General features: G+C 37.7%; 2 protein-coding genes across 5 annotated transcripts in view; both read right to left on the minus strand.

Annotated features, from left to right (window-relative positions):
- Positions 1-13,244, minus strand: part of LOC110111722 (putative D-cysteine desulfhydrase 1, mitochondrial) — a 42,573-nt gene extending 29,329 nt beyond the window's left edge. Inside the window, exons 1-5 of one of the 2 annotated variants that reach the window (XM_028697731.1) lie at positions 12,968-13,244; positions 9,648-9,713; positions 9,304-9,498; positions 9,026-9,136; positions 6,101-6,192 (exon numbers count right to left, since the gene is read on the minus strand). In XM_028697731.1, the coding sequence (XP_028553564.1) occupies positions 6,101-6,192; positions 9,026-9,136; positions 9,304-9,498; positions 9,648-9,713; positions 12,968-13,213 (710 nt within the window). In that variant the 5' untranslated portion in view covers positions 13,214-13,244. The remainder of the gene's footprint in view (positions 1-6,100; positions 6,193-9,025; positions 9,137-9,303; positions 9,499-9,647; positions 9,714-12,967) is intronic. The other variant, XM_020843716.2, reaches the window with a different exon arrangement.
- A 1,382-nt stretch (positions 13,245-14,626) lies between these two features.
- Positions 14,627-26,975, minus strand: part of LOC110111729 — a 36,384-nt gene continuing 24,035 nt past the window's right edge. For 2 of the 3 annotated variants that reach the window (XM_020843725.2, XM_028697732.1), the window contains exons 8-15: positions 26,066-26,280; positions 25,892-25,987; positions 20,019-20,137; positions 16,226-16,327; positions 16,017-16,126; positions 15,554-15,641; positions 15,036-15,211; positions 14,627-14,948 (exon numbers count right to left, since the gene is read on the minus strand). In XM_020843725.2, coding sequence (XP_020699384.1) covers positions 14,729-14,948; positions 15,036-15,211; positions 15,554-15,641; positions 16,017-16,126; positions 16,226-16,327; positions 20,019-20,137; positions 25,892-25,987; positions 26,066-26,280 — 1,126 coding nt within the window. In that variant the 3' untranslated portion in view covers positions 14,627-14,728. The remainder of the gene's footprint in view (positions 14,949-15,035; positions 15,212-15,553; positions 15,642-16,016; positions 16,127-16,225; positions 16,328-20,018; positions 20,138-25,891; positions 25,988-26,065; positions 26,281-26,975) is intronic. The other variant, XM_028697733.1, reaches the window with a different exon arrangement.

Consider the following 26,975-nt stretch of genomic DNA (forward strand, 5'->3'; position numbering starts at 1 on the left):
AGAGCGAGACTCACGTTCGAGCCCCTAACGTCCCAAAAAAAAAAAAAAACGTCTACTGTAGTAAACTTGTCTTTTAGTGGCCTTTCATCTCCTGCATGTGACTATAATTTTTTTTTTTTCTTCCTTCATAACTTTATTAAATCAGCTTTCACACATTTCCTTCCCCATTACCTCAACCCACCAGAAAACTTTTTCTTTTCTAAACAGAGGACATTCACACACCCTTACTCCGCATTGTCAAGGGCAAATTATTGCATCCAATCATAGGACGCGGAGAATAGGTTCAGACATTCAATAAAAATTTGCCACGTCATCTGCGCTTTTGACTTGCGCTTTAGTTGTGTTTTAGTTGCGCTTTGACTGTGCTTTACCTGCGCTTTTGACTGCGCTTTGACCTACGCTTTACATGTGCTTTATATGTACTTTACCTGCGCTTTTGACTCGCTTAATTTAAAATAATATTTTATTAATATTCGGATCTATCTCCGCATCCGGTGACCGGATGCAATAATTTGCCATTGAGGCTCATTTAGCCCACTTAGCTTCTCACACTTTAGGCAATTTCCATCTCACCTGTTATTATCATTTCTCTTTAATTTTGTGACTTCATTTCGATGTGAATTGTTCTGTATTGTGTTTTAATTATTATTTCTTTTTATTTTATGTATTCTTATATATATTTGTGAGTGTGTAAAAAAAATGAAATGAAATAATGATGTGTTTAAAAAAAAAGAAATAAAAAGGGGAGAAAATAAATATAAAAAATGAGTGAGGGAAAAGATAACATATCTTTGTACATTTTGCCTCTCTCATCGCCGTCGCCAACGTCGCCAAAGGTATAACCCCTCCAAACTCAAAACCTCGAGAGCCGTTTTCGAAGTTCATGGCGCACCGGAAAACCGCTCATACAAGTCTTTAATGCGCATGATGGGATGGGACCCCGGTGCGACGCATACGACGATGCGGGTAATCACCTAAAGCCCTACTATGGCATTCGCGGTGCACCGGAAAACCGATTATACATGCCTTTATTGCGCGTGGTGGGATGGGAACCCGGTGCGACACTTACAGTGAGGCGGGGTTACTTATAATTACTATCGAGCGGGAGGAAAACCAACTGTCTTTTAAAACATGTACATTCAAAGACCCCATACACGCCTTTATTGCGCGTTGTGGGAATGAAGACCACAGCTGCAGTGTCTAAAGGCACCTACCATACACGCCTTTATTGTGTGTGGTGGAAAGGCCCAGACCCCTGTAGTTTTCCCCTAAACGGGGGAGACACCAGGAGGCTGTCAAAATTCCAGGTGGACATAAGGCCGCACTTTGACTTGATTGAACTCAAAGAACATGAATTGAGACTCAATTTGAACTCAAATGAATAAACTACAATGACTTGTATTTGAACACAAATCAAATGACTAATCAAGACTTGAACCTAAGTAAAATGAAATTGAATATGAACTTGGACTTGCAACAAATGACAACGAATTTGACTTTGACTCGAACATGATTTAAACTCAAAAGACCATAGGAGACTTTAATTTGGACTTGAGCTTGAACAACAGAACAAAGGATTATGCTTGGACTTGAACTCAACCAAGAAGAACTTGATTTGAACTTGTACTGTGGACTTGAACTAGGCTCAAGAAATTTTGAACTTCGAGCCTAAGCCAAGTGATAAGTTTGATCAAATAAATGAACATTAACAAATCAAATTGAAGATGTAAGAACTTGCTCATAGACTCATGATGAATGAAAAGAGAGTATATAACATGAGTGCATGTTATTCATCTTAATCATGGATGGCATATTTACAAAGAACATATGAAGAACATGAAATGAATAGCAAGGCTTCCCTCCAATCAATGGCAACCAGCTCGTAGATGAATATAGTAGTTATCTACAAACATAAAAAGTTGAAACATATAAGCATAGTAGGCTGCTAAGGAATGCGATGATTTGCTAACTAATGTGCACGAAGGGGATATGCTCCAGATATGATGAGTCTCCAATGCATATGGATACTCATGTGAGGTGTCATTCGTAAGAAATGACATAAGGAACTTTCAGATGCAGAACAATATACCTATGGGTGGCAATCAACGACATGCAGTGAATGTTATAACACTCCTACAATCAGCAATAATCCAGTGCTAAGCAAATATATTGGCTCCCTACAAGCAAGAGCAGTTGGTATGTGGCAAAGTGCAAATATTTACGGGGTCGTAGGAGACTCGTCATATGCACTATATCCCATTTGCAAGTAAACACTGGATGAAATATAACAAATGCAAGTATCCACAGGTCCTTGTGAGAGACTCGACATACACACTAAATGTTGTCCACAAGCAGAATGCCAAAAGGGTACAACAAAAGCAAGCTTCTATGAGTTGTTGTAAGAAACTCATCGTACACATAATGTGTTATCCACGAGCTCTTGCAGAAGACATGCTATATACATAAAACGTCATCTACGAACAACATGCAAAATGACTACAACAAATGCAAGCTCCTACAGGCTGCTGTAGGAGATCTACTCCATGCACTATGTATCATCTGTAAACAGAAATAAAAGACATTCAGCAAATGCAAGCGCTTATAGGCTGTTGTCGAAGGTTTGTTATACAGGCAATCCACTAGTAAATACAGAAGACTTCCAACATGTGCCAACATCTACAGCAAAAGCAGGAGATTCATTAGTGTATTACAATCCACCTACACAAAGCAAAAAGTAGTGCACGACAGTCTACCTGTACAATACAGCAAACAACTCAATCTTGAATATGTTACAACACGCCACCAGATCCACAATAATTATACAAGCGAACATAAGGCATGTACGAGCTTCCAAGTAAAGCATCGCATTAAAATAATCAATGATAAACATTCAAAAATGTCTCCCGCACATACACTATATTTTGTATACATATAGGTACACAAAAGGGGTAAGTGCAATCACAAAACCCGCATGAGCCTCGGCGAGCGTGTTGTTGGAACACACATGATGTCTAGGGATGATGCGCGAGTGAATAAATTTGAACCCGATCCTCCTAAGCAAGTAAATAGGAGTCGACAATGTTCAATAAATAATTATAAAATACCTCCAAACACCTGTATGGGCCCCGACGAGCATGTTATTGGTACACACGTGACGTCTAGGGATGCTGCACGGGTCAATAAGTGAACCCAAATTCGAGCATGATTCTCCTATGCAATCGCAAGGTCAGCCAGGATATTTATTTTAATACATTCATATTAGACCTTCAAGATCTCTAACAAAGAGAATTCATCAACAAATGTATAAAGCCTACGAAACACAATCCTCTGACGACAACTTGACGGAGTCGACAAGGTTTAATCAACAAAGGGAAATAACCCCTTTCACCCTGATGATGGCCGTGTTGAATAGAAAATCCAACCAGGTGGGTTAATTTCAAATATTTCAAAATGCCACCCAAAGTCCAAACTCCACAGAAATTCAAAAATCCAAAAATATTTTAAAAAATGGAAATCAACCATCAAATCAATTAAAACAAAATTCATCCATCATCCGCAACAGTTTACTGAGGTGGACAAATTGAAAACTACTTCAGCTCACATTGAGCTAAATGCCTAGTAAAAAACATCACTATGATCTATTCTCAAATAATCTTCTGTCATTAATGATGTGTTGTGTCCTCTAATGACGGTTTTACCGACAAATGGCACCGCAGGATAAACGGTTATGATCCAGAGCCATATGAACTGAGTAGTTTAGCCGCCAAATAGTACCACAAAATACCGGTTATGGCCGGAGCGAATACGTTCCTTAGTGGCATTAAATCCTTGAAATATGAATTAATATGATATGATCGATAGGGCACAAAGCCCTCTGTTAGCTAAGGTGAATTTAAATTTATCTTCTTAGACAAATACTCCTCCCAGGTCTACAAGATACCCTTGGAGGAAGCAACCCGTGGCTTCCGACAAGGATCCTTCTGTCAGGTTGGGTCGACTACCTCCTCTGACTAAGTAGACCAGGGACCACGATGACCCGGGACGACAAAAGCATGGGATCTTGATCGGGTCCATCATCCATTCCCCACCATCAGCATTAAGTGCAAGATGGTGAAATTTTTTATTTTAAATATAAACTCTTCAAATTTCAAACATCCAAATGTCCATCTTGCTACTATACACATGATACTACGTCTATGTATCTGATTGATGACTAGCCTTAATCGAAAGTTCTCTCTTGTTATTATGAGGGATATAGGGGCTTGCGCCTATAGGAAACAAGAACTCAAATCATAAAGTCCTCGCAAAATGATGGAGAAATCTCTGAGTAATGTCTTATCTACAAACCAATATGTCTTCCAAAATTTACCCCTGAACTTAATCCGTTAAAACTATCCCCCGAAAGAAAAAGCGCAGCGGGCAGAGGTCGGGGCCGAATTTTCGAAGCCCACATCTGACAAGTAAAAGGAAACCGTAATATGTGATATTATGAAAATAGAAAATGTGATAGCATGACTTTTGATTAACTCCTAATTTATTAATCCAACTTTTTTTTCTTAATTCTAATCCACCAAGCCAAGCCTTCCCAGCTTGATGCTAAGATTACATTTTTACAAAAGGTTCCTTGTACAGTTAATTCACCCACAAAAGAATCTCATGTAGGACTACTAAATATTTTACCAAGATGAAGTCTAAAAAAATTTCTCTTACAATTCAATGCTTCGTGAAACTATTAATATTAGAACAAGAACGGACTAGTCGCTTCAACCAATCCAAGCAATTGACCACCTGTCCAATTAGACCAAACAACAATCTTTAAGTTGACGCATGTTGCCCTGGCAAAAAATTGAACTTTGAACTGAAGAAGATCCGCCAGATTCCCCAACCTAATAGAATTTTCCATTAAACCTAACAATTTAGAAGTGTTATGAGAATTTGACAACTTAGCATGGCTCCTAACCAGCAAACTCGTATGTCACATGACACTACTCAAGCCCTTGCCTATTAGTTTTCCTCATTATCAACTGCTCGAGTTTTCTTCTCTTTTTAATAGGTTTTCATTACCACCATCGTTTCTCTCCTGAAATTCATTTACATTCACCTTCATCAGTCAGGAACAGCAAAACCATCGTATTTTGCTGAAAATTAGAGCCATTGCATTGTCCAATTTACTATCTACATAATTCCGTCACCAATGTCCACCTCTTTCTATTGTTTGATTACTGATCAAACCTTGAGGCGCAGCTTGAGGTTCTTCCAACAATGGGAAGGTGGTGTTGGATGCGGTTTACATTTTGGTTCGATGCATATAATTAGGATTGTTTTTTTTAATGCTCTGGATTTAGGTTATAATCTAGAATTATCCACAGAAAACAATAGTGAGTTTTGACAAAGAAGTCTTCAATTGAAATTCTAAAAATAGAAGAGCATACCAAATGACTGAAGGACAAACATTCTTTAACAAGAATCTAATGGCAATAAATATGCTAAAAATAATGGCAATGATAATAGAGTTATGATAATGAGTCAAATAAAGTTATGGGAGAGTAAAGTAACAAAGACCCGTAAAAAACAATGTTAATATCGAAAAATCACTTGTTTATAATAAGATTTATTATGGGTTTAATTTCTATGCCAAAAAATTAATGAAGTATAAAGAGCAATGAAGAAAGCTTCATATGAAAGAATTCTAATCTTGTATTAGGAACTACTTGATCTAATAATTAAATATTGATTGAATTAAATTTCTTAATAATCGGCTCCACTTTCTCCTCTTACTCTCTTACTCTTTCTCTAACTCTTGCCTTGTCCTCTATTCCTGTCAGCAATCATTGCTCTTTTCTTTTTCCATCTATTATTTAGCACTTCGTCAAAGATCCTAGAAAACAGAAACTAAGGGGCTCAAAGGTGCATTTCTGAGCTCTCATGACATTGAGGACTCGAGGATGATGAAGGGGCAATAGATGATAACTCTATGATTAGCATCCGGGAAACCCTATGGCCGAAGGAGAGGGAACATAGTTCGTAAATACCTTGTAAAAGAACAATGACAATAACTTAACAAGATGAATGGTATGAAAGCAGAAAACAAAGAACTTACCAACTTCCTAGCGAATTCGATCCGCCAACAGGAATAACATATGGTTTTCTCCCTTCACTTATTAATCGCTCTTTTAGTAAATCAGCGAGAGCCTACACAGAATGGGAAGCATCAAATAGTAAGTCTCAACCATAAAAATCATCAAGTAAAATGTAAGAGATATGAACCAACTCATGCATGAAAAAATCACTGCACAATTTAATATATTTCCTAGTAAGCTCATATATTAACAAAGTTCCAGATTATAACACAACATTACAAAGAGTGTGGAGACCGATAAAATGAATAAACATAGAACATGCAGGCAGGAATAATCTAAAAAATCAATTTAATCAGGAATAGTCGCCACTGTTACCAGTTCAATATAGTGTGAAACCAATCAACTAATCATTTGAGTCAATGAATGTATTCTCTGGATTGATGGCTTGTATAGAAAAGTTGCCTATTCCTGCATCCATATGAGTTGGGGCAATCCTGGCTTGGTTCCCTTTTTAACATACATTACGTGATAGTCCCTAATTTTTTGGGATTGACCAACTTGATCCATCAATACAAAAATCTTACATGCCTTCATCATAAATGGAACCATGAGACATGACAATGAAAAGAAAAATGTGTTAAAAAATTGATTCATTAGGTCCACTATTGTTGACCCTTATACGCAAAAGCGCACAAAACGAGGCGAATTTGACGCCCAACGCATCACTTGAAGGGTCAAACAACCTCTGATTGCCGAATGGAGTGCGCCGTTGCGATTGGAGTGTCGAATTCGCCTAAGAGAGGAACTCCTCGCAGTCAAATCAGACGAGATCAGTCAAAACGGATGACCGACAACCTAAATTGATGCGCGACATTGCCCAAATGACCTACAATCGCAAAACAGACTTCGCCGTTACGTTTGAAGCACCATCAACAACCAAAAATGACCATAAATTTGTTCAATAAAAATCGCGCAAGCAAATCACCGTGGAGATTGACCCATTCTACCGTTTCAAAATTTAATATTAACAATAATAACATGTTATTGTTATTATTATTAATTTGATTAATAAATAAAATCAAAATAAAAAAAATCAATTCTAATCCACTTACCTCGTATCAGCCGAGATCTTTATCAAATCTTCGAATTTTTCGCGAAATCCCACTAATAGCCCTGTTGATCGATGTCAAAACAGTCTGTATATCTCGTAGTGGCAATAGCTCGCCTCGATCAAATGTCACCCTCATCATTAGAACGAAGTCGAAGCTTCGTGTTCTATTCTTCGATTCTTCTTCGCACACGATAGCCCGATTCCTCCAACCGAATATCCAACTTCACAACCACAACCCAGATCCCAACCATATGCGATCTTGCTGCTAACAACCCCAATTAGGGGTGTCAATATTCGACAATACCAGAAAACCCGACCCATACCCGACCTACAAATTCCGGGTTCAGGTGGACCCGGTTAGAAAATGGGTTGGATAGGATTCAAATATCTGGCCCAATTTTAGTTTCGGGTCATGATAACCCGATTTTAACCCAATTTATTCATTAATATTACAAAATACTAGACTAGTTAAGGTATTTCGTCTTGCGTCTTTTGGCTTTCGAGTTTCACCTTTCTCTTCTTTGTTTCGCTCCATACCCTTGCCCTCGTTTCAGTCTGCATTCTTTGTGATTCAGTGCTTGTTGTAGGCTCGATTCCTCAAGAAATTAAGCTCCGAACGTAGGTGAAGAATTCAAGTCTCCTCCTCTCCCCTCGTAGTTAGGAATCCCCTGCAAACTTCAAATTTTGTCGGCATATATCGACAACTGGTGACCCTTTTGCATTTCGAGATAATGTAATAGTAGGATGATTGCTTGGCAAGATTTTTAGTCTTTATTACGAGTTTCCACATAATTTTTCATATTTGAGCTTCTCAAATGGAAACCCTAGATTCTATGTGCATGATTAGCAAACCCTAAAGATGATTTATCACTCCTTTATTCATTACTGATTTTTATTCATATATGATTATATGATTTACATCTTCGAAATCTCTTTGCTTGACGTTCGTCGTTTGTCGTTATATCAGTTCAGGCCGTCCGGCTGAGGGTAAAGATTTTAGGATTTTAGATTTTAGTTCATGTGGAGAAATTTGATTACCTACAAAGTTACACGCCCTTTTTTATATCAATGATCTGCAGCATTTGCGGGAGTGGGATTTTAGTACATGTCGTTTTCTTCTGTTTTTTTAGGGCTATTGGTGGTTCTCCATTTGTATACTATCTGTGGCAATTCTAATTTGATGATCCCTGAGTAGGTGCTTTTTGGTGTTTGTTTTTCCTGCTGGACCGCTGGTTGCTTGTTGGCATTATTGGCCTAAACCCCTAAATTTATACAATAGTTACAAGTTTTTAGTATACTTTACCTTGCCAAATTTCATTTATTTAATTGCAAATTAATTTTCCAAATTTCATATATCTAATTGCTTACAGGTCAAGTCGGGTTGACCCTAACCCAAAAGTGACCCAAAACCTAAATCGGGTCGGGTCAAAAACTGTCGGGTCAATGCCGGGTTTGACCAGAACCCAACCTGTAAACACGATTTGACACCCCTAACCCCAATTGCTTCCTCGCTCAATCACATGCACCGCATGGTACACGAGTATAGAAGTATATAAGGTAAAACCTAAGCTTTGACACATAATGCTAGTTGAAAGCAATCCAAGATACTGGGCACGTCATTGTAGCAAAAAAACTAATTGGGATCAAGAAGAGATATCATTGGTTCAGACTATCTGAATTTAAAAACATTTGGACTAGAAGTTTAGATACACTGGAATTTAGTTTAGGGCTAAATTCACGTATAAAAATGATAAGAAAAATAATGGTAGTCCACTAAAAAAGTAAGAAATGTTAAAGATAAAAACGCAGATCAAAAGAGAAAAAAAAAACATACCACACTGCCGATATTTGCATATTCTTCCTTTGAAACAAGTTCAACTTTTGCTCCAACTAATCTCTCAACAAGTAGATTGCCTGTTAGACCGGGATCTTTGTCCACCAGAGTCTGGAAAACATCATATAGAGAAATTTTATGGATGTTCTTGAATAGAAAGGTGGAAAATAGAATATAGCTATGTTGCATATAACTTAGAGGCAGAGGGAGGATGGTAAAGTTGGAGGAAAGGAGGGAGAGATGGAAAGAGAGAGAGAGAGAGAGATGGTTTAAATTACCTTGGAGGTTCGAAGAATTAGATAACAGTCTATATTCAGATATCTAGCAGCCACTGCAGTTGCACGACAGTGGTTGCTCTGAATGCCTCCAACCGTAATTACACAGTCTGCACCATGAGCCACTGCATCTGACAATAAGAATTCCAGCTTCCTAACTTTGTTGCCACTCAATTGCATTCCTGAAAGATCGTCACGCTATGTGTTTTGGATTTTCAGTTAGTCAAAAGTTATTATTAATGTAAAACATGGAATAAATAATGGAAATTTCTAATAACAATAATAAGGGCATATCAATAAATGATTGACCAAAAAAGAAAAGCTCAAAAATCCATTCAAACATGTACCTTTATCCAGATTTCTGTATCGTCAGGTAGATTAGGAACGTTCCATTTGTGAATTGGAGTAGGGAGCTGAAAGTAACAAAAACAAAATTTAGCAACAAAACACAATAATCAGCAAAACCTAAAACTCTGAAAATCATACGCAAGTTACAAAACCTACTTGATGCTCAAGTAAAATCATGAAGCTTTTGAGGTGTTCTGATTGCATACTATGTACGCTAAAATAAAGTTTAAAAGCCTATTGTCACGACCCGGCTCAGCTAGCCCGAATTAACAGGGCGGGAACAGAAAGTCATACGGTAACACATAAAATTTCACTCATAATCAAACATATACAAATGTTCATCCAAACTTCAATTATAAAAAAAGAGCCACTAAACATCAAACTTAAAAGTTGCAACAACATCAAAAATAATAATCTAAAACATAACAATACCTCAGAAAGTCCCCAATAAATAAAATTTCACATAGACTAACACTAGTCACATAAACAACCATAAAAACATGTCATCATGGGATCCTCTACGACGGTAGGTAATCGGTCTATCAGCCATCACTCTTTAGCAGTCTCTCCTGAAGAACATTCCCACAAGCAGGGGTGAGCCAACGTTCAACAAGTAACAGGCATTTAACATAAATTCATGAACAATAAAAAAATACAACATTAAGCACGAAATCTTTCATTCATAAAAATTATATAAATTAAAAGAAATCATACATGACATTTGATATGCATATACAGTATAACATTTTTCTTTTATTTTTCTTAAACTTTTTCCATTCTTCATAAACTTTTCCTTTAGTCATAACCTTTCTTTTATTTTTAAATGCATAAAATGCTTAATTATATAATTATACACCCATCCTGGAAGTACCAGTATTTTGTACTGATCAGGTACACAGCAAATTTTTTGCCAACCATTTCCTTTACTCCGAACAGTCCTTTACCATTTTTTCCCGAAGAGCCCTTTACCATTTTTGCCCCGAAGAGCCCTTTACTAGTAGGTACATCCGGATCATCATGCACATTCAATTATAATATTTATCATATAGGGATTAATTCACTCAGGAATTCATATATGTTTCAAAGTTCTCTTGTTTATCTAGATTTCAGTTAAAGGACATGCCATAAAAATATGAAATTACTCCTACAATCATATGCCTTATGTTTTGTTTTACAAGTTTAACTTTTCCCTTAAAAACATGTAACAACACCAAAAACATTCTACTACCTCAAAAAACATGTCATTGCTCTGAGAAGCATGCTCTGTCTAAGAAGCATACAAATAAATCATGTAATAACACCAAAAACATGCAAGCAATATGTTCAAATGCCTCGAGAAGATGTGAAAGTGCTTCATTCAAATACACCGAAAATGCTAAAGTGTATTGAAAGGCATGCAAATATACAATACAAATACACCGAAAAGCGTGCAAGAGCAACATGTAGGTTTCCTGAAAAGCGTATAACTATACCATGCCAATACATCTAAAACATACAAGTGCACAGTACAAACGTGTTCCAGACTATGAAAATACACTGAAAAACATCCAAGTATATTTATATTAAAATGCATGCAAATACACTATGTAAATGCACTGAAAGGTAGGTGCATTAAAAAAACACACAAATGCGCCATGCAAATGCAATAAAAAACATGCATGTCATATAGAAGAAAAATTAAATTCTTAAAATTAACTTACCCACATATGCTAAGATGAATTCATCAAACCTCTAAATTTGATATATGAGAATACTGCGCGAGTTAAAATAAAAAAGTATTTAAATACAACTCATCTCAAGAAGCATGGAAGCCTACTATGTAAGTGCACCAGAACTCATGCAAATACATCAAAAAAAAGTATAAGTGTGACATGCAAATGCACTGAGAAGTGTGCAAGTGCATCATGCATCTCCATCAAAAAACATGTATGAGCATCAAAGCCAAAATGTCCGCATGTTCTCCAACGAATGTGCTAAACATTCGAATTTCTTGTTTGAATGCTGCACTTATGAGAAATAAAGTAAATTCAATTATGGCCAGTCTTGAGAAGCATGCAACCACTTTAAAACACATGCAATTTATTTTTAAACCTCATAAACTTTTTTTTTAAATCAAAATCATCATTTTATAGCACACTCAAGCGAGCCCCCTTGCATATAGGACAAGTTCATAAGTCCCACTTTTGAATACAATCCTCCAACTCCCAAGATAGGAGTTGACAAAACTTCTACCTCTCAATAAATTACCGCAACACTTATTGAAACATAATTTTCTAACCAAGGAAGTTTGCAATCAAATATTCAATCCCAATACAATGATATTTTGTCTTACAAATGCAACTGCAAGTGTTATCCACAAACATGATCCTCTGTGAATAAGCTAGTTGCTAGCGTAGTTGATAAGGTCGAAAGCAACAAAAAAGACATTCAAAATCCCAATAATATTTGCATTGACAACAAACCTTAAACTAAAGGGAGTATGATTTTCATAATACTCCCAAATTTTAAAGTTAATCATTTGTGGTTTTAAATTTTGATACTTTAAAATTCAATATTTCCAAAATTCAAAATATTCAAGTAAAATATATCATACTAAAACTTAAAGTAAAATTCATCTATCATCAACAACCATTTGTCAAAGATGATAAATTTAATAAAAACCTCAGCACGCAAAGAGCTAATGTCTCTTAAAACTTATCACAATATGTTTAATCTCAAATGATCACTTGCTAGTAAAAAGCATGGCATGTGTCCTCTAACAAGTGATTTTATCGCCAAATGGCATTACAAATAAACATTTATGACTGGAGTCCTCTGATTAGGCAGTTTTAACACAAAATGTTATCATTGAATTATGGTCATGACAAAAGCTTGTCATCTCCTTAATAGGTCAAAAACCCTCGGCATCTATCCAGATATCAGAACAAAAAACAGTTCAGAAAAAACTTCCAGATGCAATTCATAGTAGTTATTCACAGAAATGACATAACCTTACCCTCAACGTACGTATGCACAGATTACCTGTAAACCAAGAATGCATTAAGTATCTAACTCTAACAGATAAATAGATTAGCTCATCCTAATGACCTCATTTTGTCTGGATAATCTCCGTTAATCATAATCCATCATCCTATTGTATTAGAATTAACTCTTTTCTGGGTTCTACAGATTAAAATGTAACATCCACACAACAAAAATAAAATTTTGATTAAGTTTCAGAATCATCATTCTCCACATTAAAAACTTGTTATCAGATTTAAGTATCAAATAAAGAGAAACAGCAGCAGAACCTCAAGTGAAGAAAGGAAGATTGACTCACATGTCCCAGAGAGTATATGTGAGTAGGAATAGGATTGAGATGGGAGACCCAGGAAGGAGGATTATAGGGCTTCTTCGCCAAGAATCCTCCCACTAGATCAATAGGCTTGGCTTCGCGGTCTTCCATTAGAACCGAGGATACGTAGTTTTTCTTCTTGTCAGGAGATGAAAACCGTGCAACTCTCGCACTGGAAGCCGAAGCAGCCCCAGAGACGAACAATCCCCGCAAGTGGAGGACGGAGCTCATCCTTCGTCTTCTTTCTCTAAAATGCCAACACTAAGTACAAAATTATTATTTTGCATTATCGGAGCCTTAAAAAAAATATACAAAATACTTATTTATTAGAATGTAATGACTCAACATCAATCATTTAAGCTTATTTTACCTATTTCCGCTGTAGTTAGAAACGTTTCATTTCGTCCTATTATTCGATTTACTTTTTTGAAATAATATTTAATTCATATAAAAGAAGGTTAAAATTTAAATATTTTATATGTTTTTATCCTCGTCAAATTCATTGACTAATTTAATTACTGAACAATTTACAAAAGAATAAAATGATTTTATTTTATAAAGTATAATAATTACTAAATTCATCAAAGCAGTTTCATATGGTAAAAAATTTGTTGTGCTCACTGCTCACACATATTTTCTTCATAATAAGCAGTCATCTTAATTTGCGTATCGCTCATCATCTGGAGCTTCAAGGCTTATAAAGTACAATGTTGAGTAACTATTTGAGACGGTTATATTTTTTTATAAAAATGATTATAAAGTTGGGAAAGTAAATTTTTTTTTTAACTTATTGTAAAAATAACTGCTTTTTTTTTTTAAATAACCCAAATAAAAATTGTTATTGCAAAAAATAAAATAATAAAAAAATTATCCCAAACAGCCGCTAAAAGACAATATACCAAAAGAAAAAAATAATAATGAAGTTTTGTGTGGGATAACTCTCTTACTCATTTGCTCTTCATAATACAATCATAATTTCAGATTGGCTATTATTTTTTTACTGCTTTCAAGAAAATTTTTGTACTAAAAAATTTATTTTTCAGAACAGCTTTCAAAAAAGTTATTTCCAAATAATAATTTTACAATCAAATTTATAAAAAAACTATAACTAGCTCAAACAATCCCAAAATTAAACTCTATAATAAAATCCTCTCACTCCCATTAAAAACACCGATCATGTTCATTGTCATGCGGCCACCAAACACCACAATGTAATGAAGTAGCATATATACAACCATACAAGCCAATACTTCGTACACAAGCAAGTAATATTACATGCACAATATTCTTAAATTGCACAACTGCTACAAATAAAGCTATGGCTTTATTTCCAAATTCATTTGCCCGAATAATATTTTTACATAACGCTTATAATTGGATTAAATATTATTAGGAAAGAGAGCACTTCCAATTAAGAGCAACTATAATAAACCATAAAATAATTATAAAACAATATAAAATAAAAAAAAAATTACTAAAATTGATTCCATTCAACTTTTAAATCTACATTCAATATCACACAAATATCACACAGAAATCAAACAATCTATTAAACTATAAAAAGAACAGACAAAGATTTACATTTGATATGAATTTAAAGATATGAACAAAAATATCATATTATCGAATTGACAGATACTAACCTTCTCTTCAACCAATTCAATTTCCATAAAAATATTCAGTTATCACAACAAATTAGTACTTCATCAAATAGAATGGGCAGGTATCATTACAGGTAACTATTAGTCATATTTGAGTTACATTGGCGATGTAAGAACCATTGCAGAACTTGAGCCGGCTCAAAGAAGCAGATAGCAAGCACGGCGCCAAAGCAGCTTCAGGAAGACCTAGAGCATCAGCACTGCCCGGCACCGAAGCATCAGAGTTTCCAAGCTGATCGGGCTTATTCTGACAGAAAAATTCAAGGGCAATATTTAACCCAGCCGACAATGGTTCTGTTGTGAAGCTGCAGGAAGATTTAAGAGGGATAAGCATCAAAATAACTAAGTGTAATACTCAAAGTTACAATGCCAATAAAACAACGGTCGTATACATTGATTCAAAAGTGTTTCCATTTATAGTCATTGCTGCAGACAGCCTGGAGATCACCCAAGGAGGTAGAACTGTATCTTTAACTTCTATACTGTAACATAAAGGGCTTTCAGATGAGCTTAGAGAAGCATTGGAGTCGATAAAGTTTTCAGCTTTTTTAATCTCCCTGCATTTCACCTGCACAGTGGTAGAAATGGACATTGTATCTTGATAGGTGTAGATTATACCAGCAATCCAGAATAACCGCGAGCTTACTTGTGGCAAAACATATCAGGATCAAAATGATGGAGACTGAAAAGCAGTGTTTTAAAAACCGGACCGGACCGAACCAGCTGGTTCGTCCGGCTTGACTGCGAACCAGTTCAAATGTTGGTCCGAAGTTGTTCAATTATAGGCGTATAGATTATACAAGCAATCCAGAATAATCTCACCTTCCGGTTCGTTGTCCGGTTCGGTTTTCACAACCTTGCCGAAAAGAGTTTGCTAGAAATCAATGAACAGCTAAACCATAAAAGTTACCTCTGGAATACAAAGAGAAGCATTAGGGAATGGAACAGGTGCGTATAATGCTGGTACATCATGACTATTTAAGGATTTCAGGAAAGACCTGTAAAATAGAACAAGAAAACTCGGTTTTCAATACAAAGGCTACCTAACAAATGCAAATCTAAAAAAGTGAGCTGTGAAAAGAAACACATTATTTATGCTTATATACTGAAGTAGACTAGAGAGGTTTTATATAAAAATGTAAGCTCCGCAAGGGATCCTTGATGAGATATTGACATGATGGGAGTTGGAGAAAGCAAACCAAATTAACTTAATTAAATTGAATAAACTAGTATTAAACTCATTGATGAAAGACACTCCTCTAAAGCGCAAGAAACTAGTGTTAAGCTCATTTCATTGCCATCCCAGTCACGACCATTTTTCTTGTTATTTAAAAATTATTTCCCATGCATTAAAAGGGCAAGGTGCTAGTTACCTATAGTTCAACAGAAAGTCATATAAACCATGGACGTTTGTGTTTCCAATAAATGCTAGGAGAGATTGAGGGCTATTGTCCACCCCAGAAATAGAATCTTGATGATACGCCTGCATAACATAAAAGCATTAACATTGTAAGCATACACTCAAACGCAAAATGGCTTGAACAAACAACCAAATAGATGACGAACAGAGAATAGGTCAAACCTGCCCCAGGTTTTGCTGTTCAATCTCTGATAGTTCAGCCAAATCAGCCTCATTAGCATGTTCAACTTCAACATGGCAAAGGGGCATGGAGAAACAAATACCCTGCATTCACAAAAAAAAAGGTGGGGTTGAAATTTGCATTTTGCATTGATTAAAAAGAAAGTACAAAAGCATGGATCCTATGCCTTCCCAAAACAAAAAAGCAAAAGGTGGGAAGGGCTATACTATGAAAGCAAAACTCCATACAAGTATGACTTTTAAAAATAAAAGCAAGGAAAAAAACAAGGACAAGCCCCTTTGATTCGCAAGGAGGCCCACCCCCAAAGCATGCCCTCGAAGATCCAGTGGTGCCTAAAGAACAACTCCAGCGGGGGGAGATACCTGAGAAAGGGTTCAACACGCCCGAAGGCGGAAAGATATCCCATTGCGCCGGCAGTCGGATAGGCACCACCTTCACCCTAAGGCATGGGTAAGGGTAAGGCATCATTGTTCCTCAAAGGGGACAAAGTCCCCGCCAGTGTCATCTTGTAAGTTCTTCCTCCTCTTGCGGGGAAGGGTGGCTATCGGCCCCAACTGAAGCAGCTGTTTTTCCATGAACGCCTTGGATGCCTTGTGTTGACGCTTGGTGAGATTCACTGCCAAAGAGGTAGTATCATGGCAAACCCGATCGGCATTGAACACCACCTGATGCTTCACGGCTTGGGGTTTGCTCGGGCTAACAATCCTATTGGAGATCTCCTCCATGTGTTTGAGATCTTCCCGTAAGTCAGGGGCGGGTTTGCAAGTCTCGGCTTTCTGCTTCGGGTTTGGTGGCGGTGGCTCTTGGCCATTCGGTGGCTGCATTCCCAGCTTGGCTTTGCCTTTCTTCTTCCGGGTCACCAAGTTCCAAGTCCCAAAGGACTTGTCTTCGGGTTCTTCACAAATGCTGGAGTCGTCCTGGCAATTGTTCGCCGGATTTGGAGATGGGACGGTCGGGGGTGGCCCCTCCGTTTGAGCTGCAGGGTGGCTGGGTTTGGAGGTAGCAGTGGGGGCCGGTCCTTGCTGAGGGGCCTTAGCCGAGCAGCTGCCTCTGGCATGCCCGATATAACCGCAATCGAAACAAAAATTTGTGAGCCCCTCGTATTCGACTTTTTGGAAAAACCGCCCGTGAATCCCGTTTATCCACACCCCCGGCACAAGCTGTTGGGACAAGTCAATCCGAACACAAATACAGGCAAACGATGACCGTCCCCAAGTACTCGTGTGGGAATCCATCCATAAGGGGTCCCCTAGCATGTTGGCAATACGCGTGATGTTGCTAATGACCCAATATATCAATGGCAATTGAGGAAGACGGATCCAAATGGGTGAGTGAAGGCCATGGAGTGAATTGGGAGAAGCAGAAGGAGTCCATCGATCCATACCAATAATATTACCACCAACAATCCATGGTCCTCCCGAGAGAACAGCGTCTCTTGCTTCCGCACTTTGAAACAAGCAAATGAACGAGTTGGGGGCGATGGTAACAATTTCAAAATCACCAAAGTGGAACCATCTCTTCTTGAGCTCGCTAAGGAGGTAGGTGAAAGCAATGCGACGCCCCATAACCTTGGCCACAATCGCACGATCAAGCTTCGCAATGTTGCTATGAACCGCCTCAAGCTCGGGTTCCACTGACTTGCCATCCTTGCCAAGGAAAGACCCTTTGTCTAATTTGGAGATTGGAACAAGCTGCACTTTGTTCCAAGCAAAGGGATTACAAGCTGCACTTGCGTGCGGCTGATTCCTGTCTAGGAGTGACTCTCGGTTCCTTGGGGGAAATACCACAAACACCTTGTGTGTGATCTTCAACTGCTCCATGAGAAGTGGCTGCCGAAACCTGGGCATGTTCACGCCTAATGCTATAGTCCAGATTCATCTCATTGCTGGTGGCATTCGAACCTCCCTACTCAAAGACGGGGTTGTCTTGAATTTCGGTGCAGTCCGCCCAAGCGGTGACATCCCGCACAGCTGGGCAAACCGCCGCCCCTAGAGCCTGCAGCTGTGACTCCGCCCTCTCAGCCAAGTCATCCTCCATGTCTGTTTGCTGGCCTGCCGATGCACCAGAATCCTCCATGTTGCTGGCCTCGCCCCCCTCACGGTCAGAGTCGGGACCTTCCTCCGAGCCAGTCGCCATCTCAGTGCTATCCCGGTGGCTAATGTCCTTGTCGTCCTCCATGTCGCTGGCCTCCAAACCCTCTTGTTCGGATCCCGCCGCTTGTTCATCATCCGAGCCGTGGCTGCTCGCACGAGGTGAGGCTCTGCCCGAGCTGCAGTTCCTGTCATCTTCGCCATGCCTTAAGACGTGGTCAGGGCGCTGGGCATTATTCCACGCCTTAGATGCCGGAGGGGAAATCCCAATAGAGCTCATGATAAGCTCTCTAACCGCCAATGGTTTCGAAACAGGGGAGGTAATTCCCAGCTCAAACTTACCTTTGTGTGGGGTGAACTTGGTGGCCGGCTCCACCTCCATAGAAGCAGCACCGGAACTCTTAGTCCCCACCATCTTGACCAAACCTTGGTCATTTTCCTTCCCCGGTCGTGAGAAGCTCGCAGCCTTCTTTCCTTTCTCCTCCCGAGCTCCATGGGGAGCCGTCCCTTTGCTTGGGTTTGCCGAAAACCGGCCTTGTCCCGGTGAACTAGCCGCACTAGCCGCCCGACTAGCAGCTTCCGCCGGCTCACCACCGCCGGCCTCCTCGTCGACAAGAACCTGCCAGCGATTTCCGAACTTCCCCTCCTTGCCGCAACTTCTTCCACCAAACCCCCCATTTGGAGAAGGTGACCTAAGGCCACCCCCTCTAGCCATCCCAGAGTCTCTCTCTCTAAAACCACTCTAGTGAGAGAAAGAAAATGGAACAAATGAAGAGCCTAAAAAAAAAAGGTGGGGAAAGGGATTAACAACTTGATGTTGCACACATGTATAATAGATTCATGATTCAAGAACCACATTTAAGAAATTTATCAAAAAGGAATTCCATTTCGAGTATAATATTTTTTTCAAGTTAAGCAATCCTGGCTTGAAGACTTGAGAATTTGACTTGATGCATTGGCATATTATGAGTAAAAGAGATTCCTGCCAAGTGCCAACTATGAAATCTGAGAAAGTGTTGATTATAGGAACTTACTCTTGCATTGCGATAATTTGTTTTTTGGATTTGCACTGGTGATCTCCAAATCATAATGCATAGAATTTCTTTTAATTTAAAAAAATTGACCCAGCAAGCTTTTACACACAAGCATAAGCATCAGACAATGTAAACCATCCAATAAAATAGTTTAAAAAAAGCGCTATCACTTCCTTTAGGCTTCAATAATTGTTTCAACGCCCAGTATACTTTCGCAACAATTTATATAAACTGGCATTTATATTTGTTTTACTTGGACAATCTTTGAGTATGTTTACAACTAGCAGGGAACTGTAGAAAAACATTTCAAAATACTATGAAAGAAAATGTAAAATAGTAAATGTAGTAAACTACTATGTAACTTTCACAAAAAGAAAAAAACTACATATGAAACCAACTATCTATTTCTGAAATATCCAGAACATCAAGAGACCAGTTTGATGTTAATTTTTCACATCTCTGTATAGCGATTAAAGCTTCCCAAAATTCAAGAAAAACCTTTTTTAAATATATATATATATATATATATATATATATATAGAGAGAGAGAGAGAGAGAGAGAGAGAGAGATAAATGATAGAGAGAGAGAAATGATATCTTTGACATCTCTCCTTACAACAAGGGAAAAAAAGCAAACTTAACGAACTTACATGGTTTCTGAGCAAGGATCTCAAACTACGAGTAGATTGTGAAAGATAGGCATTGCATGATTGTCTCTTTCCCAAAGACTTGTTGCAAATGAATAATACGATGAACTGTAAGGTATAAACTGCATGTTTAACCAAGGAAAACAAAAATCAGCATATGCAAGGAAGACGCATCAAAAAGCAGGAAGAAAGAATAGAGAACAATAAAAAAGGTAAAGATGTACATTCCGTAAGCTTAATTAGAACAATATCCATTATATGTTTTTTAAGGTCTTGTCTAATAACTCTCAACCATCGCATCTCCATGAACATCATAAACCTCAACTAATTGTAGTTAATTTTGTGTTTGGGTTTTTTAGAACAATATAATACATCACTGCCCACAACAGATGTCCTCTGCTAGACCCAGTTAAGCTGCATACAAAAAGCTCATAAATAGTATGAAGTTCGCTAGATATCTGCTTCGAATTTAACCTTTAGGCAAGTGAGATGCCTCGCAATATTTTCAAATATTTCACTTTTCATTCCATGCCACCAAATTTTTTTCTAAAAATCTCTGTACCTCTCGGTTTCTCCTTGGTAGATGCATTATGTTGATATGCAGGCTTCTGAAATTTCCCCAAATTTGAGTGATTGAAGATGCAAAATTGGAAAGACCAAAGTCAATGGGCGACGGAAGTCGGAAAGATCATAGTCTGATAACAGAGGTCGGATGGACCATAATCGGTGGGCGATAGTAGTCAGAAAGACCGTTGTCAGGCGAGAGAGGTCGGAAGGACCGTAGTTTGGCAACAGAGGTCGGAAGGACCGTAATCAAGCGACGGAGGTCGGAAGGACCGTCGTCGGCAGGCGACAATGGTCAGAATGACCGTTGTCTAGCGAAGGAGGTCAGAAGGATCGTAGCCAACGGACGATGGAGGTCAAAAAGACCGTCGTCAGGTGACGGAAGTCAGAAAGATCATTGTCGGTAGCCGTGTGGAAGTCCGGCGTCAGTCGGTGGCTGGGCCAAAATCCGGCGTTAGTTAATGGCTGGGCAGAAGTCCAGCTTCAGTCGGTGGCCGGGAAGAAATCCGGCATAAGTCGGTGGCCGGCCAGAAGCCTGGCGATAGTCTAGCGACGGTGGTCTGACGGTGGTCGAGGAGTCTGGTGGCAAGATAACTCTAGTTTCTCTCTCTTACTTCTTTTCCCTCCTTCAGTCCCCTTCCATCCACTGCACCTTTTTGATACCAAACTCAAGCCTTCCAAGTGCCACCCCTAATTCTTGTATTAGTTTTTGGAGTTCCAAGTCTTATTCTTACTTTATTTTAATTTAAGATGGTACAATGAATAATGAAATGTATTATATCCAATAAACGGATAAACAAATCAAGACTTAAACCTCATCTTATATGTCATCGTGGCAAGCTCAACTTATTAAGTGAGCAAGTTGCTACTGTGCAAACACAGCTTTTGCCAAATGCAACAACCTCCATATAAACTACTTCAAAATGGTCGATGAGGTAATGTTACGGTCTATCATTAGTTCTAACCATCATAGCCCCACTATTTAATTTATTTGTAAATATGAATATGTTCAATTTCTAATAAAAGATGTATGCATCATAATTGCCACCTTATAAGTAAAATGTCAAATTTTTCAATGAAAATAAAAACATATCAATAGAAGATAGCAGCAGGATAATTCAAGAGCCCGGTTTCTAACCTCCATCACACTAATCCTTTCCTCAAAAGCATCATTATGGATCACAAAATCCTTGTTAAATAATTGAACATTTCCCTTAGCAATCTACATTGTTCACAACATTTTTTACACTCAAATTCCATAGCTTTTCTAGTTAGCTTAGCAAGGGGTGAGCTATTCCGGATAATCAACCCATTAACATTAAAGATAATACAAGTCAAATCCCAAAAAAGTCTACTGTCATTCTCAGTCATTGCATCAAGATTGATGTAGACAAAAGCGGGGTCAACCCATGTCCAAAATAATATGAATTTCGGCTTCCCTTGAGTCTACTAGCTCAAATAAATTTGAGCTGAAATTTTAGCTCATTTATGAGCTGGTCTTTAGTTCACTTATTGAACTAAGGGTTAGCTCATTATTAGCTAACATTTCAGTTCATTTATTATCTTACTTTTTATGCTTTTTATGCTTTAATTATGCAGGTCTCTTGGAACTCCAAACCGGCCTTTAGAATTCCAAGAATTTGCTTTTCCCATGAGGTGACTCCTTGGTTTCCTCCATGGCTTATTGTTTTTTGTGCTTTTCCTCTTGGAATTCCGGCTGGCCGCTGGTTTTCCCGTGCCTGGGCTCTTTCCCGAGGCCATGGCCCCTTGGTTCCGTGCGGCCTCCTTGTTTCCCGCGGTGACTACTTCAGTTCCTGGTTTGGGTTGATTTCCGTAAGCATGGGGAAGGATTTCTATGCTTATGGTGCTTTGTTTCTTGTGTTAAAATTAATGTAATGTGTCTCTTTGTATTCCCTTTCATACCTATATATATGGGGGATTGTTTATATTTGAAAGAAAGTTGAATGAAGTTATGAAAATGTTATTTTTGGAAAAGCTATAACCTGCGGGTTTGCTTTGGAAATCATGCGGGCTCTTTCCACCCTTCTTTCTCATCCCCTCTGGAAATCCTGCGGGCTCTTTCCAACCTTTCTTCTCGGGCTTCTAACCTCTTTCGTCTCTCCGCAAGTGCCACTCCACCTGTATCCTTCTTCTCTAAGTGAAGCAACTTTAGGGTGTTTTTTTATTTTATTTGGAGTCGTTTGTAAGAGTTTAAGTTGTTTATTTATGTCAATTTTGAAATGTAAGAGTTTGTTCTCTTCTCTCTTCTCATCTTGAATTTCGACTAAAGTCGGGTCTTTTTTCGTTTTTTGTGTCGTTCGCATTCTCTCTTGTGCGGGCGAGGGGTATAGGCTCCCTATATTTCTTGCCCCCACCAATTTGGTATCAGAGCAAGTTAGGAAGTCCTAGGTTTGTGGTTTGTCAAATTTGTTTTAGTTGTCAAGTAAGTTTGTTAAGTTTGTCAAAGAGTCTTATTTTGAGTCTAAGTTTAGGTTGAAAATTTTTTGAGTCTTTTTTGAGTCTGTCAAAAAATGAAAAATGCCAAAAATATGGCTACATTCAAGGAAGAAAGCGATCAACATAATCCTGATGTCCCACCTCCATTGGACAGATGGTTACCTACAGAAGGAGATTTTACTGACCCACTTCAAGATCGTTTATACAAGCTTCAGTATCACATGTTCCTATGTGATCAAAAATTTGAGAAGTACAAAAGATATCTGCAACAGCAATTTGAAAAAGAACAGGAAGAAATTTTGAAGAGATTTGGCGAGAAACTCAAAGAGCTGGATGATCACTATTTACCTCCTCAAGGGAATCAACAAGAACCAATTCATCAGGAGCTGAATTCGCAAGAAGGGGAGTCTGATGTAGACAAAAGGGGGGTCAACCCATGTCCAAAAGAATATGAATTTTGGCTTCCCTTGAGTCTACTAGCTCAAATAAATTTGAGCTGAAATTTTAGCTCATTTATGAGCTGGTCTTTAGTTCACTTATTGAACTAAGGGTTAACTCATTATTAGCTAACATTTTAGTTCATTTATTATCTTACTTTTTATGCTTTTTATGTTTTAATAATGTAGGTCTCTTGGAATTCCAAACCGGCCTTTGGAATTTCAAACCGGCCTTTGGAATTCCAAGAATTTGCTTTTCCCATGAGGTGACTCCTTGGTTTCCTCCATGGCTTATTGTTTTTTGTGCTTTGCCTCTTGGAATTCCGGCTGGCCGCTGGTTTTCCCGTGCCTGGGCTCTTTCCTGAGGCCATGGCCCCTTGGTTCCGTGCGGCCTCCTTGCTTCCCACGGTGACTGCTTCGGTTCCTGGTTTGGGTTGATTACCATAAGTCGGGTCTTTTTTCGTTTTTTGTGTCGTTCGCATTCTCTCTTGTGCGGGCGAGGGGTATAGGCTCCCTATATTTCTTGCCCCCACCAAAGATTTGCATAGCTAATCAAAAGTCATGCACTGCTGACATGTACCAGAAGCACTACAAAATCAAACTGAATTTCAAACGTTCAAATTTAGAGTATAAGAAATAGAAATGATTTCTCGATGGACAACATTAAAATATGCAAGTATTGAGTAAGTCTATTCACATCAGGAACAACTTGATAAAGATCATACCTAGTTCAATATGATATATTTGGTATGTCTTGATCATTAGTCTAATATACTAGCGCAATGTTGTATCAAACTGTTGCAAATGACTTTGCTCAACATCATGTAGCCTACAAACATATCAATCACCATTCTTTTAAACCAAAAAATACTGCTCTATTAAAGTGCTAATCCAATAAAGCCGCCCAATTGTCAAGCAACTATAGTTCCATAGTTCTCATTTGTAAATAAATATTATGTATGCTCCTTAATAGATATACTTATAGTGCCCATAAGTTAAATAGCATAATAAACCTCAAAATCTAGAGCAATCCTAAATATTCTTCTAGAAAGAGCCAGCAAACTAACATGTCAATTGTACCAATTACAGTCCCATTTTTGTTATAAAGATAGTTCATCTTTCCGGAACAAAGTTAATACAAAAATTTTTGTTTTGATCTGTCAACTCCCTAATATAAAAGTAGCAAAAAGCCAAACATATGAAGATCAACATTACATCCCACATCATCATCTTTTTCCTCATATCCAATGGACTGTGGTTTTGACATAAAAGATTGACACTTTTAAATTTTAGTGTGCCCCAAAACATCATTGCTTATTGATGCACGTCATGGAAAAACAGAGATACCCGAAATGTTTGCTTTCTTCTAACCGATGAGACTCAAATGAGGGTGACAAAATTTAGCCCGTCTCCAATAACCGGAGTAACGTTCTAGGCATGTCAAAGGCATCAAAATTATGAAACGACTATGCTGATCCCCTGCCCAATAATATAAGCAATCTTTGAGTTTCAGCCCAGCACAATCGTTCGTGTAAAAGAAATATCTTCCTGAACCAGATCAAAGATTAACATATAGAGGCAAAATTTTGTTTGGATCAAATTTTGCAAGTGAAGAGGTCTTCAAACTCTGGCCAAAACAAAAATAAATGGTGCAGAGGGTGGTCTTAATTCCCAGTAGAATCAAACACCATTGGTCATGAGTCATCAGACTAATTAGATCAAAGACTAATGACCTTTTCACTAATTGAATCTAAAATAAAAAATTATTCAAATATTTTACTCATGCATTTGTGTGTGAAGGAGATACCAAGTGTGAAGTTGGAATGTGGAAAGTTGATTCGAAGAGTGAGAATGTGGAGCAAATCAAAGGCTGCAGGGATTACAGGCTGAGGAGATCAACAAAGGGATGTGACCAAAGTGCTTGTCAATTGGGTGGGACAACTCGAATGATGAAGGCACGGTGGGAGGTGGTTCATGCAGAAAAATCAAGCAAATGTAGCTTGAAGTGGCATTAACGCCATCTGAGTCTGAACACCTAACTACAGTGACTCAATAAGGTTGGGAAAGGAAAAGTTGAGCGTCCCATGAGGAAAGATTTCAAGGAGAGGAAGCAAAATTTCATGGGTAAGGAGAATGTAGGGAACAAGAGCAAAATGAGGGGGTGAAGCCTGACGTGTAAGATCGAAGAGGGTGTGTGACCTGTGATGTAGAAGAGCTACACATGTGAATGATATATCCTTTTTTTAAAAACAAATACAAATTTTATCCCAAAGCAATAAATATAAACATTAAATATCAACCTTAAGCAAACACAAAATTAAAAGATTATACAAAAGATAAACTATTGCACCATAATCACAAGCAAATCATTATAGTTCTACAGATCAATAACAATATTTAAAGAAACAATTTGCATACCATAAAACATGCTACAAATTTTCTTCCGAAGCATGTAGTAGAGGTTTCGAAATGAATCCTCCCAATCTTGTTGTCTTCTCAATAAAAAATCTTCTTCTACATCACAAAAAATATTTTACATATCATTATAGCAACTAAACCAGAAAGACAAAAAGCTCCAAGTGACGTGAAAACCTCCTTTTGTAGCAGATAAAGTCATTGCAATAACTATGGAAGAAGGCAATGAAGATTGTGGGAATGCCCAAGAATGTATAGCTTTAGAAAACATGACTTCAGCAGTTGTACTATGTCCTGATGTACAGGCAGATTGTTGATCCATGTTGGAAACATATTTAGAAGCATGCTGCTCAATTTCAAAAAAAGAAGGCGTTGCATTTACCCTGTGACACCTAAAAAGAGATTGGCAGTTAGATGAGAAAATCCATTAAGATTTCGACAATAAGATGGAAAATGAAAAAACAGTTGAGGGGCAATATTAGTAATACCAAATTAGTTATTTTGAAGGAAAAGGAAGCTCAAGCAAAACTACAATAAGAAAAAAAGTTTATTTATGATCATTTCTAGAGAGTACTTTAAACAAAAGATAATATAAAACATCATATAGTCGCATTTCTAATCATACTGTGAAATTAAGTTGAATGATCATCTGATGCAGGATATTTTAGGGCCCAGGTTTTCTAATGTAAAATAATATAAAAATTAAAGCTTAATTAAATAAAAAGATGGATGACGTTTATTTGATAGATTTTCCAGAAAATGTGCATATACTTTAATGCAAACAATGCAAGAATAAGCAAATAAATCTCACAAAGAAGAAAACTACCTGACATTAAAAAAAATTGTAACCAAAGATTTTGAACAACATGAAAAAGAATTCATTGTTAATGAAAAATCTTTGATACTCGACAGAAATTAACCTTAAGAAACAAGGATAATGAAAATCATAGTAAACTTCAAACATCATGCACAAATAAATGAAGTTCAAACATTTAGCAAAACTAAACATACAGCGATAAAAGAATCAATCAATCACTAATTAAAAGAAAGAAAAGAAGAAAAAAACTAAAATAAACAAAAAGCCTCT

This window comes from Dendrobium catenatum, unplaced genomic scaffold (genome assembly GCF_001605985.2).
Source record: "Dendrobium catenatum unplaced genomic scaffold, ASM160598v2 fragScaff_scaffold_993, whole genome shotgun sequence".
Classification (NCBI taxonomy): domain Eukaryota; kingdom Viridiplantae; phylum Streptophyta; class Magnoliopsida; order Asparagales; family Orchidaceae; genus Dendrobium; species Dendrobium catenatum.